The 17,200-nt window shown below is 37.0% G+C and overlaps 1 protein-coding gene across 3 annotated transcripts in view; it reads right to left on the reverse strand.

Moving 5' to 3' along the window:
* Positions 1–3,829: 3,829 nt before the first annotated feature.
* The window catches only part of LOC146325719 (tumor necrosis factor receptor superfamily member 14-like), a 55,571-nt gene continuing 42,200 nt past the window's right edge, over positions 3,830–17,200 (reverse strand). The window contains exons 1-9 of one of the 3 annotated variants that reach the window (XM_084721881.1): positions 16,964–17,137; positions 16,764–16,856; positions 13,713–13,838; positions 8,123–8,281; positions 5,180–5,264; positions 4,773–4,909; positions 4,635–4,649; positions 4,506–4,520; positions 3,830–4,414 (exon numbers count right to left, since the gene is read on the reverse strand). In XM_084721881.1, coding sequence (XP_084578007.1) covers positions 4,410–4,414; positions 4,506–4,520; positions 4,635–4,649; positions 4,773–4,909; positions 5,180–5,264; positions 8,123–8,281; positions 13,713–13,838; positions 16,764–16,856; positions 16,964–16,988 — 660 coding nt within the window. In that variant the 5' untranslated portion in view covers positions 16,989–17,137 and the 3' untranslated portion in view covers positions 3,830–4,409. Of the gene's footprint in view, positions 4,415–4,505; positions 4,521–4,634; positions 4,910–5,179; positions 5,265–8,122; positions 8,282–13,712; positions 13,839–16,763; positions 16,857–16,963; positions 17,138–17,200 lie in introns of those variants that run through there. The other 2 variants (XR_014770733.1, XM_084721882.1) reach the window with 2 other exon arrangements.

Below are 17,200 nucleotides of genomic sequence, written 5' to 3' on the forward strand. Positions count from 1 at the left end.
GGCAGTTGGGGACAGTGCCTCTGGACTGGCAGACCGGGGTGGTGGTCCCTCTATTTAAAAAGGGGGACCGGAGGGTGTGCTCCAACTACAGGGGGATCACACTCCTCAGCCTCCCTGGTAAAGTCTATTCCAGGGTACTGGAGAGGAGAATTCGGCCGATAGTCGAACCTCGGATCCAAGAGGAACAATGCGGTTTTCGTCCTGGTCGTGGAACACTGGACCAGCTCTACACCCTCCGCAGGGTGCTTGAGGGCTCATGGGAGTTTGCCCAACCAGTCCACATGTGCTTTGTGGACTTGGAGAAGGCATTTGACTGTGTCCCTCGTGGCATTCTGTGGGAGGTGCTTCAGGAGTATGGAGTTAGGGGCCCTCTGCTAAGGGCCGTACGGTCTCTGTATGATCGGAGCAGGAGCTTGGTTCGCATTGCCGGCAGTAAGTCAGACCTGTTCCCGGTGCATGTTGGACTCAGGCAGGGCTGTCCTTTGTCACCGGTTCTGTTCATTATTTTTATGGACAGAATTTCTAGGCGCAGCCAGGGGCCAGAGGGAGTCCGATTCGGGGACCACAGGATCTCATCTCTGCTTTTTGCAGATGATGTTGTCCTGTTGGCTCCTTCGAACCAGGACCTTCAGCTTGTACTGGGGCGGTTTGCAGCCGAGTGTGAAGCAGCTGGGATGAGAATCAGCACCTCCAAGTCTGAGGCCATGGTTCTCGACCGGAAAAAGATGGCTTGTTCCCTCCGGGTCGGAGAAGAGTCCCTGCCCCAAGTGGAGGAGTTTAAGTATCTTGGGGTTTTGTTTACGAGTGAGGGGAGGATGGAACGCGAGATCGACAGACGGATTGGTGCGGCGGCAGCAGTAATGCGGTCGTTGCGCCGGTCTGTCGTGGGGAAGAAGGAGCTGAGCCGAAAGGCGAAGCTCTCGATTTTCCGGTCAATCTACGTTCCTACCCTCACCTATGGTCATGAACTCTGGGTCATGACCGAAAGAACAAGATCTCGGATACAAGCGGCTGAAATGAGTTTCCTCCGCAGGGTGGCGGGGCGCTCCCTTAGAGATAGGGTGAGGAGCTCTGTCACCCGGGAGGAGCTCGGAGTAGAGCCGCTGCTCCTCCACGTCGAGAGGAGTCAGCTGAGGTGGCTTGGACATCTATATCGGATGCCTCCTGGGCGCCTGCCTAGGGAGGTGTTCCGGGCATGCCCCACTGGGAGGAGGCCCCGGGGAAGACCCAGGACACGCTGGAGTGACTACGTCGCTCGGCTGGCCTGGGAACGCCTTGGGGTCCCTCCGGAACACCTGGAAGAAGTGTCCAGGGAGAGGGAAGTCTGGGTGTCCCTGCTCAGACTGCTGCCCCCGCGACCCGGCCCCGGATAAGCGGAAGATAATGAATGAATGAATGAATGAACTGTTCAGTCAAAGGTTTCCTGTCTGTCTGTTAGCAGTGGAGGACATGAAGATCATCAGGAACAACACAAAGATGTTTTTAGAAAACCACAACGTGTTGGACAACGCAATCTACAGTACAACCAACAGACGACGGGAGACATCTCTGTCTCTCACTTCCTCTCTAGTGATACTGTTGGTCCTGCACTGCTGCTCTTAACTTCCTGCCTCTTTCAACAGCTGGTGACTGTGTTCATACAGAGACAAGTCAAACTGTGTTACATGTGTTACAAAAGACATTTTAATGAACAATGAGCACACACACTGTTACAAAAACGTTTATGACAACAAGCTCCTGCTAGTGCACAATAACATGAATCAAACTGATACTATGAAGGTTTGTGACATGAATACAAACACAAAGAGAAAATGTATGAGCCAACAAACAAAATACTGTGGTTAATCAAACAGCACATTAATTTTTTAAATCAGCACAGAACAGTGAAGTAATAATAATGATAATGATAAATGTAAATATTTATGGCATTGATGATACAAATGATCAGGAACACTCACAGAACAAAATGATCAGGCAGCGTTCCACAGACTTTTATTGCAGATGTTTGAGACTGAAACATTGAGGTTTTGAGTCTGTGCTTTGCTCCCACTTTTTAATTGCTTTTTTCATTTCAGTGTCACCAGCTGTCACTGATTTCACTGAGAATGAGGTCCTTCATATTTCTTCATTATTATTATTAGTAGTATTAATGGCAGTAATACTTGTGATAATAATGTGATATAATTAATTATCGTGATATAATTAGAATAAGGGATCTATGTTTCGGTGCTTCATAAAATTCAGAAGATAAAACAAACAATGCAGATGACCAGGGAGAAATATAGAGCGAAACTCAATAATTTCACCCACATAATGATTTATGTGGGTGAAATAAAGTTCTAATAAAGTTTTAATGATTAAATTAATGATTGATTTAAAAAAAAAACAAAAAAAAAAAACGGCAGGGTGAGGGTGGTGTGAACCTTTTTTTTGGTTTCTGAAGAGGGGCTTGCCAGAAAAAGTTTGGGAACCACTGCTGTACAAAGAGATCAGAGACACAACAGGGACAGAGGCTGTAAGCAGCCTTCAATGTAATCAGTAAAATTATTCTAAAACATACTGGGAGCCGATGTAAAGAGTCATGTGATCATGTTTCTTTGCTCTGACTAAAGACAGCTGAGTTCTCTACAGTCTGGAGTGGAACAACAGATTTTTGGTTCAGGAGTTTAGAAAGTCATCCAGACATGATCAGAACAAGTTGTGTTTTTTTTTTTGTTTTTTTTTTTATATTTCTAAGATGATAGAAACATGAGTGCATGTTGACCTCTTTGACATGAAATCTTAGTCAAAGAGAGGAGTTGAATATGTTTAAAGACACACGCATGAAATTGTATATGTCACCTGTGCAGCTAAATAAAAAAATCCTAAGATACACAACCTATGTTTTAAGTGCAATATTCACTAAGGTACACTGTATCACTGTGAGACTCAAAAAATTGTTTGGAGTTCGGTGTTAAAACGTATCTCCCAAATGACATCTTTCCCAATACTTCTATGTCCTTAGATCTGCCTTTGAAGCATTTACCCAGACAACCGCTCTCTGTCCAATACAGAAAGAAAAATGATTGACTTTGTCTACTACAAGTCAGACCATCTGTCACATTGTGCTTGAGAAGTGTTAGCTGCCCCTCTCTTGGCCACTGCTTAAAAAACTTACAGTTACAGTTATACAGTTATATTGGGCCAAAATGTCTCTCTGACACCACAGAACCTGGTTATTTTACTTTCTGATTGATTTCTTGTGTGTAAATATTAGACAAAATGATTTCCCTATTAGAGGTCTAAAGGGAACTAATAAAAGTTTTAAAGATGTTTATCCCTGTCTGTCCCCATCTCTCCTCATCTGTGAGTTATTTTCTTTTTCATTTCTTTTTCTTTCTTTCCTCTTTTTTTTTTTTATTTTGGTTGGTTTTTGCTTTCTTTTTGTCTGTTCTTGTCTGTTTTTTTTATATAGGTAACTTGATTTTGAAAGTTGTTCTTCATCTTTTGCTAGTTGTTTCCCGATAGTAATTATATGTATCTAGAAAAATGAGATCCATACTGTTAAATCCCTTTGTTGTAAGTCAGGATGATGAATGGTTTATGAAATTCTCAATTAAGAAAACAAAACAAAACATATATTGGAAAAAAAAAACATGAGTGCACATGCCAGATGTGCAGACAGGTGGTTTGATGTGATCCTTCAGGTGACCAGCAGATGGCAGAATTTGTTTTGCTGTGTGCTGACGCCCAGTGACACCAAGCTGTTCTGTTTGAGTTCAGCTGAAGGAATTTTTCTACATTTTCAAACATCTCAAAGGCACTAAGTGAAAAAACACCAGGGTCCTCATTTATAAAAATCAATTAATAGATCGATTAAATTTTATTTGTATAGTCCCAAATCACAAGTCACAATTTGCCTCAGGAGGCTTTAGAACCTGCTTTACAAAAAGGGATTTCTTCTTAAAAAATAAGGCACAGATGAGGGTTATTCCTCAGTGCAGACAGGAATGTTTTCTAAAATGTTGATATAAAAGCTAACCTGTTGGTCTGTGGTCTGGAGGCAGGGACCCCCACCCTGTTTTCACAGGGTTCACATGAACAGTTTTACTATAATCACCACCATTAAAAACAAGAAAACTGTTCAAGTGTTTTTGGTACAAATAAAAAGAAAGGTCCAGAGCTCCATAAGGCTTTATCTGCACATCACTACAATGTAAACAAACTAGATACAAGTTAAGGACTTGCACCGGCCAATGGCTGCCCTGGTAAGTCAGTTAGTAGCGCACACCTCTCATGAGTAATAGCTGGGAGTCCCGAGCCTGCAGCCCTTTGTCACATGGGTCTCATGTCTAATGGGTTTTCCATCAGCGAAGGGACGCAAAAACCATTGAGATGGAATTTTAAAAGGTTTCTATTCTTCTGATTTTTCATTCTGAAAAACAAGAGTGACCATTAGTTTTGCACCTGCCAGGTCACACTGAGGACATGATGCTGCAGGGGAATCCAAATATTTTTCAACCTACCTCCTGTACTGGAGACTGTAGGTGGAAAAAAAGGGAGAAAAAAAAAGATGAAATTAATACAAACGAATGTAAACCATTGTGTGAAATACTTGTAGAATCATTTAGGAGAAATAGATTAATGGGACATACCTTTTTTAAGTCTGCCTGAAATCCAAAAGCAAAAAACGTTAACAGCTAAAACAGTTAGTGAGCATCATACTGGAGACGATGAGGAGATAAAAATGGGATGGAGGCAGTTAGAATTAAACATACAAAACAAACACTAACCTGTGATCACAAGCCCAACAAGTGTTAATAGTGATAACAGGAAAGATATGTAACAGTAATGGTTTCTTGAAGCTGTTCCACAGACAGCGTCTTTCTTGGTGGTTCCTTCTGAAATCTTTATTTGGGTTTCTGAGCATCTGTTGGAAAAGAGGAATAAAAACAGCTTCAGTACAACAATTCGATATTAAAAGGAAACACTTTCAAAAAGTTCCATTGAAGGTTACCTATGTCTTGACATTTGGTTAATGTGAAATGAGACTGGGGAAATAGCAAAGTCTTGAATCTCCTGAGGATGGGAGGGATTTGATCCATCAGACACAGAGTTTGAAGCTCAGCTATCTGTCAAAAATCAAACGAGTGCAAACATATTGTGTCATTTTGTGCTACATGGAAAAACAAAGTCTTACACAGTCCAAGATTGGCAGTTCAGCCCATCCAGGGAAAAAGTTCCAGGCTGACAAGCTTCACACATGGTATCATGTCTGCTGGTACCTTAAAGAAACAGACAAACATGACCTTCATCACACATGAACCCAGAGAAAATCCATCCTTCATCACACTCACATCCAATATGCTGATCTAAGTAAGAATAACAACAACAGAGCATCACCTAAGTGAAATAAAAAATACAAAATACAGTGTATAAGGATTAAATGCAAAGAAACAGCCTAATAGAATAACAATCAAAGTAAGATAGGTAGTAATGGCAGTTACATTAAAAATAATACTGGCAGTGATATTGAGAGATAATAAAAAATAAAATATTGCACCAGATCATGAATGTTAATATAGCACATGATATTGAACATGACTGTACATGATAATAATGAAAAGAAAAAGTGAAAGAGAAAGTAATGCTGCACAGTGTATTAAAACATGACATTAAAGATAATAGAAAAATCATATTGCACATTTAGCCCATGATATTGAATACTGCACATGATAACGATCATAATATACCTCCTGATATTCAAAAGTAATATTGCATAAGGTGATATAATATTAGCAGATGATTTGGGGAAAGTTCCAGCCTGCTGACAGATCAATCTGATAAAACCAGAGTCATTGCTGTGTGACATTCAAATGAGCAAACTGAATGAACTCCTGTTGGCCCTGCAGAAAACAAAGATTGTGCATTTTCTCAGTACAGAAATGACTTATTTTCTTCCACTTGAAGAATACACAAATTCACTGTTGGTTTAAAACAGGTTTGCTGTGGTATCAGGTGTTACACGGTGTTCAGACACATACTAATTACATTACCAGGCCATCGCCCCCACAGTTCAAGCATGTTATTGATACTAAGTCTGACAGCAGATGATACAAGTCTAAACTGAAGGTGAAAGTGTCTGGCAGTTGGGCAGTTGTACCGAGCCCCAACGCTGAAAAAAAAAAACAGTAAAAAAAACAAAACAAAACTATACTTGATACCTCTGTCAATTCGTAACAAAGGCTGTCGTAGGCAACTGGACTCAGTAGAGTTCTTGAGGAGGGTTCGCCTCTCATCCAAGAAGTTCTGTTCTGTTCTTGGATGAGAGGCGAAACGTCTTCAAGAACTCTACCAAGTCCAGTTGCCTACAACAACCTTTGTTACGAACACCATGACCTGGATGACTGAGAATCTTCACATACATACGTCTTTCAATAAAGAAAAAGGGGGAAAAAAGTCCTAGATACACAAAAAATTAATTATTTTTCTTTCTTTTTTTCTCATTAACAACCTGGTTCAGAACAGGAACAGAAAATAACTGATCCAAATACAAATCACTGAACACTGTCTGGTTTTGCTGCTGTAAGCCAAATTTCAAGACTGAACTGAACTTTTGGTCTTAAATCAGCACAAAAGTAGATATTTTTTTTAAAAAGTATTAATAATTTCCATACTCTCAAATGTTAGTATTGTATCGTCTTTAAGTATGTGGTATTGAAAAGTATTGATACTTCGATACTTTTGACATCCTTAAAAGTTAGTGCATCATTACAGATACTGAGCGTCATCACTCTGATATCTTTTCTTGTATAAGGTTCAGTGTAATCTGTAACACTGCTGTTATTATGAGTTTATTAACTGGTGGGACGAGTGGTTTGCTGTGTCATCACAAGTGTAGATAAAGAAGAATTATAGTTAGTGGAAGATTACTACTCTTACTACACAGCAGGTCTTCACACAGATTCACACAATCACATCATTCTTTAAATGCAAATAGTTTTAAGCAGGAGTTTTCGTGGCTTGGAAAAAGGTTCCTCCTTAATGTACTGACTTTGTTTCACTTCTTGGATGTCTGGGGGATCATGATTAGGGCTGAAATTATGAGTTTGATCTATAAAATGGTGAAAATTTCAATTAATGTTTCTCAGAGAACAGGGTGACACTTTAATATATTTTTTTAATGACTCAAAATGATTAGTCTATTATCAAAATAATTGGAAATTATTTTAATAATCGATTACTAATTGATGAATCCTTGCAGCTCTAATCATGATTACGTTATTTGATCCCATTGACACTCACCAAATGAAACTGTTTGGAGCTCCACCTCCCAGTTTGAAAACCTCTCCTACACAGATTTAACATTTGTATTTGTATCATATTTTAGCATTTATAACCCAGATAAGGTGTACAAACGGAGATATTTTCAGCATTTTTCAAATAAAAACCACAACTGTCTGAAATCAAAACACATCACTATCATTTCTACTTCGCAGCAGAGTGTAGTAAAGCAGCGATGTCACACTCTCTCACTGCAGACGTGGTTCATCAATGATTAGATCTCAGGCTCCTTGTTTTGTGTGAAAATTCCTGGGAGGTCAACTGAGGCACTTGATAACTACGGGCCCATGTTTCTGGATTATGCAGGTTTTGAATTCTGCATGTAAACATCTCTTTATTATAAACTTGGACACGCTGACTGGAATACTCAAACAGAAACTGACGTGTGCCGGCGAAGCCTCACCTGAAGTTACGGAGTATTAAGTCAGAACCACAAAAGACATGATGATACATGTTGCAGTAAGAAAGTCTGTTTCTTAAAGTGAAAGTCAATATCTGACAAGAACTGGACTGAACTGTCAATCATGTCTTCCATTTCTGATGATCAGAGAGGTGAAATCCAGCAGTGTAGTAAATGAGTCCAGGCCACATGGAGCCAAACAGGAACAGGAATGACTAATCTGCTGTGTTTGAAGAAGACAAACAAGAGGATCAGGAACCTGATGACACCTTGTTTACATGGAGCTGAATAAAAAGTTTCCTCTACATCCCATGTGAATATGCACGTCTCTGAATATGAACCAGGAATGTGGTGTGCATGTAAACTTACTCAGACTAGTCAGGCTTGAATTGTTCTTACCAGGTTCTTTCGTTCTCTGACCCGCTGTGCAGCGTGTGTGTTCTTCTGCCACACTACATCCTCCGTCCTCTGACAAAATTGTGCAGTAAAATCCACTTAACACATCACAAACTGCGTCGCTTGTTGCCGTGCACACCTGTTTAGCAAAGAGACCCTGACCTAAAAGCAAACAGAACCACAGTCATATTATTACTGAACATATTTCTACATATTTTACTCCATCTTAAATCAGATTTGAAAAACTGGGATGATGCAGCCCAAAGTGCAGCAGCAGATTTGATTGGCCAAATTCCTGGTCAACACAGCACCTGGCCAATCAGAGCTGCTCTGTGAGCTGGAATTAAGGCGTTACATTCATTTACACATCTTAAAATGAAAGAGTCTTTCAATAAAATCAATCACTAAATATGAACTGTTTATATTAAAGCAGGAAATAAAAGAAGAAATAAAAAATACACTAAAGAAATCAAAAGTTACATTTAATCAGCAGTAGAATGAAAGTCCTGTCCTTACTTGTGTGTCTATTTTCTGCTACTTTATATTTCTACTTCAATACATTCTCAAGGCATTTATTTTTTTGCTTTTTACACCACTAGATTTATTTCATAACTTAAGTTATTTTAAATATTCATATTATTAATATCAAATAAAAATAAACCCATAAATTGTTGTATTATTATAGATTAAGCTAACATGCAGTATATATAGTAATTACAATGAGCCCCTAACAGAACATTAATTTTTGGTACTTAATATATTTTTGTTATACTTCTTTACTTTTATTTAAGTGAAATTTTCACTTTTATTTGTAACAGAGTATTTTTACACTGTGGCATTGCTACTTTTACTTAAGTAAACCAAAGCATTTAAAAGCCTACAATTTTGCAAATTCAATTATTAATTCATCACTACAAGACAGCACATGGAAATATAATAATAAATTGATATTGATAATTGATACTGCCGCTGTCGGGCAGAAACCTTGCATGTCTAAAAGTGTTACTTTTTCAGTAAATTTGAAAAAATGTGTTTTTAAACTAAATGAATGCTGCTTTGTCAAAGTTAAAGGCTCTTTTTAATATTTGTAAAATGCACTGAAGTCAAAATATAGAGACACAAGTAACACAGTGACGAAAATACAATATATTAATAAATAATGCACTGTAAAAATATGTGTAATATTCTTGTTATATATAACCTATTTATAACCTATCAAATATCAAACTCTTTAAATTAACTTTGTCTAAAAAGTCAAGTATTTAGTTAGGGGGAAATTAGTGCAGTTTCAAGCACTTTATCCAAAATCTTTTTTTCATTGTCTGGTGTTAATATGTGTGTTAAAAGAACAAGACAATTAATCTGAAAGTGAGAACAGATTTAGAACCGGATTGGAATTTGTGTTTTAGTAATTTTTTTAATAAGAAAATTTTGATTCTAGAGCAGCAACAGCCATGTTTACAACAGCAGAGTCACTACATGAACTTAATATTTCCCAAAACAAATGTGAAATTCTAAACAAAGAATTTTTGTGACTAAAAAAAGAGTGAAGTTTTGAGCTATCATTCATATTTGTTACACAGATTAATGGATATAATTTCCCTCTGTGTAAGTGGATAGCAAGTATAACCTTAAATATAGGTCAAAAACAAAAAATAATCTAAAAACTAAAACCAGATATGAAATAAGATTTTAGTTAACTGAAATAAAAATAAGAACTACACTTAAAAATGAAAACTAACAACTAAAAAAATAAACAGGAAATGTCTTCAGTTCTAGTCTTTGTCCGTTTGGTCAAATTTGTCAACACAACCAGTATGAGGAGCTGTTGGCTGGATCTGTTTGCTATATGACTGTGAGTCGACCGCCCAAACAAAAAACTGAAACACAAACGCAACTGAAACTACAAACTACTACTGACAACAAAAATTAGAAATGGAAAAAACCCACATCTTTTCACAGCTTCTACGTGTTGGCAGACAAACTCCGGTAACTTCTCTGTTTGAATTCAGCTGCAACAAGTCATGTGAAAATCTGTATGTGTTTTTTAATCTAGATTATTTACTATGCTGCTGTTACACCGCTAACATGTTAATGTGCTGCCCACAGCTGAAAGTCAAGGAGGCATGAGTGGCACATGCCCTTCTGTGTGCTGAAGTGAAATGCAGAGAACCCTTGAGGACATGGACCACACCCGTTCTTTAGTCAGAAACTGAATGAGTGCCTTGCACATGCAGCTCACAGAGGGAGGAAAGTCTGGTTTGGGACTGAGGCCGCCATCTTAATGGGACTGTCTACAAGAATTCACCAAGTTCGCCGAAGATACGAGGCTGACTAGCTAACTAGGTCAAAGAGTTACATACAGTCAGCTCAGAGCGTCTCACTATGAGGCCCACGTTGAGCTGTGGTTTAATGGATGGCAGACTGCAGGCACAGCAGCTGAGGACGGTGCATCTCTGCAAATTTAAGATTCAGCAGCCAGTTTGGTGAGTAGAAACCAGGTTTCAATCTTTCTTTCCTCAAGTTCAACAGATTCTCAATCTGCAGTGGTTAAGGCTAAGGTTCCGTATGTGTGACTTTTGTTTTATATGTTGAAATTTAGTCAAATATCCTGATCCCATCAAACCTTTACCACGTGCCGTGTGTCAGAACCAAACTGAATTGGAGGTTGTCAGTGGGAATGAAAGGCAGAGCAGTCCATCTTTTGGTCTGTGGGTTTCATTTTAAGAAAAAAAGACTGATTATTTGATTTTCATTCTAAAATATAAATAACTTGAAGTTGAAGTACAGGCCATTCTTCTATTTCATGATCAAAAAGGAATGACATTTTTATTATCTATTGTATATTCAGATGTGGTCATTTACAAGACAAAATGTGCCACTGTTGCTTTGGTCCAGGCTAAAATGTCATTGGAGACCCACTCTGATATGATTTCACTGCAAAAAAAGGAGCTTCAAGAAAGGGAAAAAAGGTTTCTGGGAAATAAGTCTTTTTTAATCTATAAAAGAAAAATAACCTTGTCAAGCAAGTTTTGCATTAGAAAAATAATCTCATTTTAAAACTTGATCTAACTTTGTCTGAATAAGATATCCCAGCTAAAACTGAGCTATACTTAACCAATAACAAGCTACAACAATGGTTTGCATAATATTGTTTTTCTTATTTTAAGAGGAAAACCATTTTCACATCTTCTCAATTTAAGAATCTTATGAATTTGCACCAATTAAACCTTTATGCTTTTGTTGTTGTTGTTGTTTTTTTTAATTTTTGCATTTTAATTCATTGTCAGGAAGGTTGAGTGCATCAGACTCTATGAACAGAACCATACTGCAAAACACAAATACAGCCATGAAGAACAGAAACTGCATGAACATATTATAGTTTAACCTGAGTCATTTGAAAACTACGTGACAGAGAGTAAAACTGATTGGAGTTTTTGAGGATATTTTCAGATGTAAATACAAACCAGTGAGTCACAGTGCAGCGATATATTTGATAGACAGATCGCAGACAGATCGTGCAGCATAATCATTATCAGATATGACAATATCAAACACTGTTATTACTTTCAGAACACTAGTCCAGCAACTATACGGCACCAAGTTTCAGTTTGAGTCAGAGTTTTGCTCTCTGTCGCTCACACATTCACACCATCCCTAACTCCCTAAGTGTTTTAATTTAAACATGCTAAAAATAAGAATACATCTGGTGCCTTAATTTAAGACAAAGCCACTTGTTTTTATTATGCTTTTTGTTATTGTAAGCTTCCTTTTTGATAATTATTAATATAGTATAGATTCTGTAAGTCTGTTCAATCAAGAAACCAAAATATTCTGTTTCAAGAAAATGTGTCTTATTATAAGCTGTTTTTCTGCTAACTGTAATTCTTTTTTTTTTAATTGAAGAGTGTTTATTGGACCTTTTGACAAAAATATACATATATCATTTACATATATGATAATTTGCATTATATTTGATTTGTCAGGCATCTATGAAAAATCACTGATCACAATAATTTTTATTTTAGAAACAATAACAAATATTTGTCATTGCTTTTGGAAAACCTGGCACATTATTTCAATTGATTCTGGTCAATGTAATCTGAACTGGTCAATATAACACACAATCATGATAGCTCACGAAACTGTTTTAGTGAAAATAAATTTAAAATGCATTTCTTAGAAAGTGTGTGCAACATATAAGTGATTTCATTGAGAGCAGATTGCATATGTAAAAAAATGCATATAAATATCTAAGATTTCCCTCTAAATTTATCTAAAGATGACATTTCTTTATTAAATTGGTTTGCTTTGAGTGTATTTGTGATTGTGGTAGGAATAACGCGGATTGCATAATTAAATTCAAAAGAATAATGATTGAAGGATTCACAAATTAATTATCTGATGTACCTGCTATATCATATTTTATACACATTTTCTTTCTTTTGTTTTTAAACATTTTATTTATAACTTTTTCCAAATCTCCCAAGTCTCAAACTTGGGGGTTGAGTCTGATTTCCACAGCTTCAGAATACATCTCTTGGCGATCATCATGCCGTGTAGCGAACTGTAATTCTTAAATTAAGATAAAAATTCTCAAAGTCAGCTCAATGAAGAGATGAAATTTCTTATTTTAAGTAAGTATTTCTTGAGTAAGTGATTTTTTTTTTTTTTTCTAGTTTTAAGGCATATTGTGATCTTTAAGGGGTTTGACAGTTTAAAGCAAAATGGCTCACCCCATTGGCAGATCTTTTTGCTTTAAACAAAAAGATCTGATTTAAGAATATTTGGCTTCTTTCTAGTAAGGCTGTTCTGTGTTCAGAAATAGCAAAAGATGGCCTGTCGTCCACATGGATCTTTCTTTGCTAAAGTGAGTCGACATTTTGTAAAAACCTGGTCAAGCCAGCCCCCACTCGAATTTTGATGTGCATCTATTCTCGCTTTACAGTACCAGTGTTTGGAGCAGCCAAAGAGGAAGAAAGACTCACCTCATAGTAATAACGTTTCATTTTATAATACAAATCATGATTTAATTATATCCTGTTGAAGGTGAGGACACCAAATGAGTCCTAATTAGACGCTGTGGGAGGAACTGTGGACTGTGGGAGGAAGAGAGAACCTCCCACAGTTCGACAGTACTAACCACTGAACCACTGTGCCACCTAAAACTGCATCCATAATAGAAAATCAAGGGAAAGTCAGCTCAATCAAGAAAGCAAAACATTCTGTTTCAAGAAAATGTGACTTATTATAAGCTTTTCTGCTGACTGTAAAATCTTAAATTAAGATAAAAAAAAAAAAAAAGTCCACTCAATAAAGAGACCAAACCTGTCATTTTAAGTATTTCTTAAATAAGTTAAACATTTGCCTTTTTTCTATGGGATATTGTGATTCTTAATTGGCTAAATTACATTATTATGTACTGCTGCTATTATATATACTGCTCTTTTTGCGTTTTAATATCTGTTTCTGAAAGAAAAATCCAATGACAAAGAAACACAGACCCCTTTTTCATGTGATGTTACTGCAAAAAAACTGTCAAAATCAAACTGAATTTGGAGACTGTCAATGGGGATGAAAGGCAGAAATGTACCTGGGGCACAGGAGGTGCAGGGGAAACAACTCCTCAGTGCATTCGGCACGTTCATAAACGTCCCATTCTCACAGACCTTGCACCGTGTGCCTGACTGTGACGTGCAGTCTCGTTGAACAAATCTTCCTGTTTGAGACAAAAACATGTCGTCAAAACATCACAGTGTGACCAGGACATAGAAAAAATTAAAAATAGAAATTACAAAACAGATGATAAGATACTAAATCTGATACTGTACGACAGGTAACAACTGTGTTTCAGGTCAGAGAGTGGCCACTTCACAGACCGCGGGAAAGCTGAGTATTCACTATTGAGTTCAGCTTTTCACTGACTTCAGCAGTTTCACATCCACAAACAGGATCTACAAACGTGTTGTGTTATGTGGTTCAGTTTTAGGTGTTTTTGAAGCAGAAATGAACGATAAAATATCATCTCATATGTTTGAAGAAGGAAGTCAGAGGGATAATTCAGTGATCGCAGTGATGGCTCTTTTTCTGAGGAACATTTCACAGCTTGAGCAAGAAATAACATGCCAATCTTTGCATTTTACTTGATTTACATTAGAATGTTTACTGCTGCACTTCTCAAACCAATTCAATTCCACTTGCAAATATCCATTTCTGTGTTTCTTTGCTTTGAAAGGATAGTTTGGATTATTTGAAGCGGCGTTGTATGAGGTACCAAAGACCACAGTATTTGTAGGTCAGTGTATTACCTACAGTAGATGCTGGTTGGCACACCTGCAGTTTGCAGAAGCAACAAGAGCAAAGCCTATTTTAGACACCTAAAAAAAATCAAATTTAGCAGTTTAAGTGTAACCACCATCACCTTGCACTCAGACACACTTAACTGGCAGGAAACTATAACCACAAGCAAAAGCAAGAAGACTCCTTTTGTCATTTTATCTTGCAGAACACAGGAGTTGCTGGTCTGCAGCTGCCTTGATCTGTTAGTTCAGGTTTCAACAATTTAAATGCAAGACATTTTAATCCCTTTCTAAAACCATTCTGAATGTAATTTAAGACCTACTTCACACGCATACCAGCAAAAAAGTACATGCACAGTTTGCACTAGTGATTTTTGGTTCAATGGTGGTTTTGTCTTACTTTTTAAAGACATTTAAAAGGAAGACATAGGCATACATAGACTTTTTAAAGACCTGCAGAAATCTTGTAGTGTGTTTGTGTTATTGTGTGACTCTAAACTAATCCATTTAAACACAAAAGTCACTAAATAACAAACTTCAAACTGGGGAGGTGTCAACCACTATCTATCGTAGGTAGTACACAGACTTTAGATAAATACATCATACAACCCTAATTTAAAAAAAACAAACAAACAAAAAAATATATAATTTAATTTAGGCTCTGTTTGGATTGACATTACTTTATCAGACATGAGCAGATATTTTGACATGTCTTATGTCAGTAGCTGTCTGAGAATAAACTGATTTAGTACTGTCCCTATTATACTGTAAGCCCCAGTACAGAGGTGTTACATTAATCTGTGCTGGTGACTCACTGAAGGGACGTCCACAGATCAAAACGTGTCTAATGCTCCTTTTGCAGAGTTCATGATGAACTCAGATTAAAGGTTGGGAGGGTTACTTAAAAGATGCATTCTGAAAAAGTTACTAATTACCCGCTAAAAATGTAGTCAGTTACATAATCCAAGTGTCACAATATTTAAGTAATGTAACTTGATTACTTTCTCTTACTTTTTGATTACCTGAGTATAAAATATGGTGAAATGGTTTAGCCTAATATAGTGTTTTTAGAGCTGCAACTAACAATTATTTTCAGTACTGATTAATTGGTCGATTATTTTCTCCATTAATTGATTAGTTGTTTGGTTCACGAAATGTCAAAAAAAAAAAAAAAAAAAAAGAAAGCTCATTCAGTTTTTCAGAAACCAGAAAATATTCACATTTAAGAATCTGAAATCAGAGAATTTTATGTATCAAACCAGAACACAGCTGCATGGAACTATATTTATGAAATTAATTATTTTTGCCTTTCCTATAAGTAGACATACTTGTAGGAAGACATATGTCAATGCAATGAGCATGGAAGACAAAGCGGAGACTTCACTTCCACTTTTGTTGCACTCTTTCTGTTTGATGTCACAGTGACTCACTGTGCCAGGTGTGGGCTGTAAATAATCTGTACATACAAAAATGCATACACCATGTTCTCTCTCTCTCTCTGTCTCTCTCTGTCTCTCTCTCTCACACACACACACACACACACACACAAGTGGAATGTGTGGTACTCATTATGTCCTCTCCTCTCCTACAGCCAGACAGGTTTGATGTGGTGAAGAAGAGAAAATGGAAAAATAAGGTCAGAGAGCAAATTCTATATGAAATGTTATTGTTTTAGGCTGTTGGTGTGTCTGGTTTTGGTTTTTTGCAAGATTAGCAATTTAGACATTAAAACATTTTAATAATTAGTCTTTCTTGTTTCGTGTATGTGCTTCTAATTCTGTGCTTCACTTGGAAGTATTAGATATGCATATTTTTTGCTTTTCTGCATAAACAAAGTTAATTTTTTATACTTTATTTTTAGTGTATGTGGATTCTTATGTCTTGAGTCCTTTATTGAGACATAATTTACATAATCCCAACAGCACTCAAATGTGGCACTCATTCATCACAGCTTTTAATAGTGTTTAGTTTCATTTATACAATACAAAATAAAAATTTAAACAAATGGGAAACATGGCAGCACAATAACAGAGTGTATCAAACAAACTGGAAACAATGCAAACAAAAGTTGTTGTGCTTGACTGGACATGAGCAGCCATGACACTCTTTTCAATGTCTCAAATTTCATAACGCATTTAGCTTTTAAATGTCATAACTAATGAATATAAGTATGTACAGCCTGGTGACATGTTACATGGTTTGTATTTTCACTTAAGTAAGTTTTTAATGTGACATTGTGTCTTTCACATTTGTTAGACGAACAACTTGCTAATAAAAAAGTTTATTTCCGCAGTCATTTTTTGGGCGAGGCCGCACTCAGTTAATGACATTATTTAAAGTGGTACCTTCATGACACATAGGACAACACTCTCCATCTGCTGCTTCATATTCTTTGGGACGACAGCACCACCCTGGTACCGTGAATGCAGCGACATATCCTGTTGAAGAAACAGTGTTTCATGTTATATCCGTGTGGTGCTCAGTGCTAGCATTTAGCTATCTAGGCTAACATTAGCTGAAGGTTGTCTGTGACGCAGCTACTTACCGAAGACAACCACCGTCATAAACATGATAGCGAGCTATCACATATTTTCATTAAGGTTTAGACAAAATAGTTAATTTTTAGGGAAAAAATGCTAACTAGCTAGTTAGCTAGTAGCAATGGGAAAGTCCCACAAACACACAGCTTCAAGAAATTTGCACACAGGGTTGCCAGTTTGCCACTTTTTTCAATATGAAACCCAGTAACAACAATTCAAGTGTGCACAAGTATTACGCCGAC

The sequence above is a fragment of the Lutjanus erythropterus genome, chromosome 6 (assembly GCF_056507025.1).
Source record: "Lutjanus erythropterus isolate fLutEry1 chromosome 6, fLutEry1.hap2, whole genome shotgun sequence".
In the NCBI taxonomy this organism is placed as follows: domain Eukaryota; kingdom Metazoa; phylum Chordata; class Actinopteri; order Lutjaniformes; family Lutjanidae; genus Lutjanus; species Lutjanus erythropterus.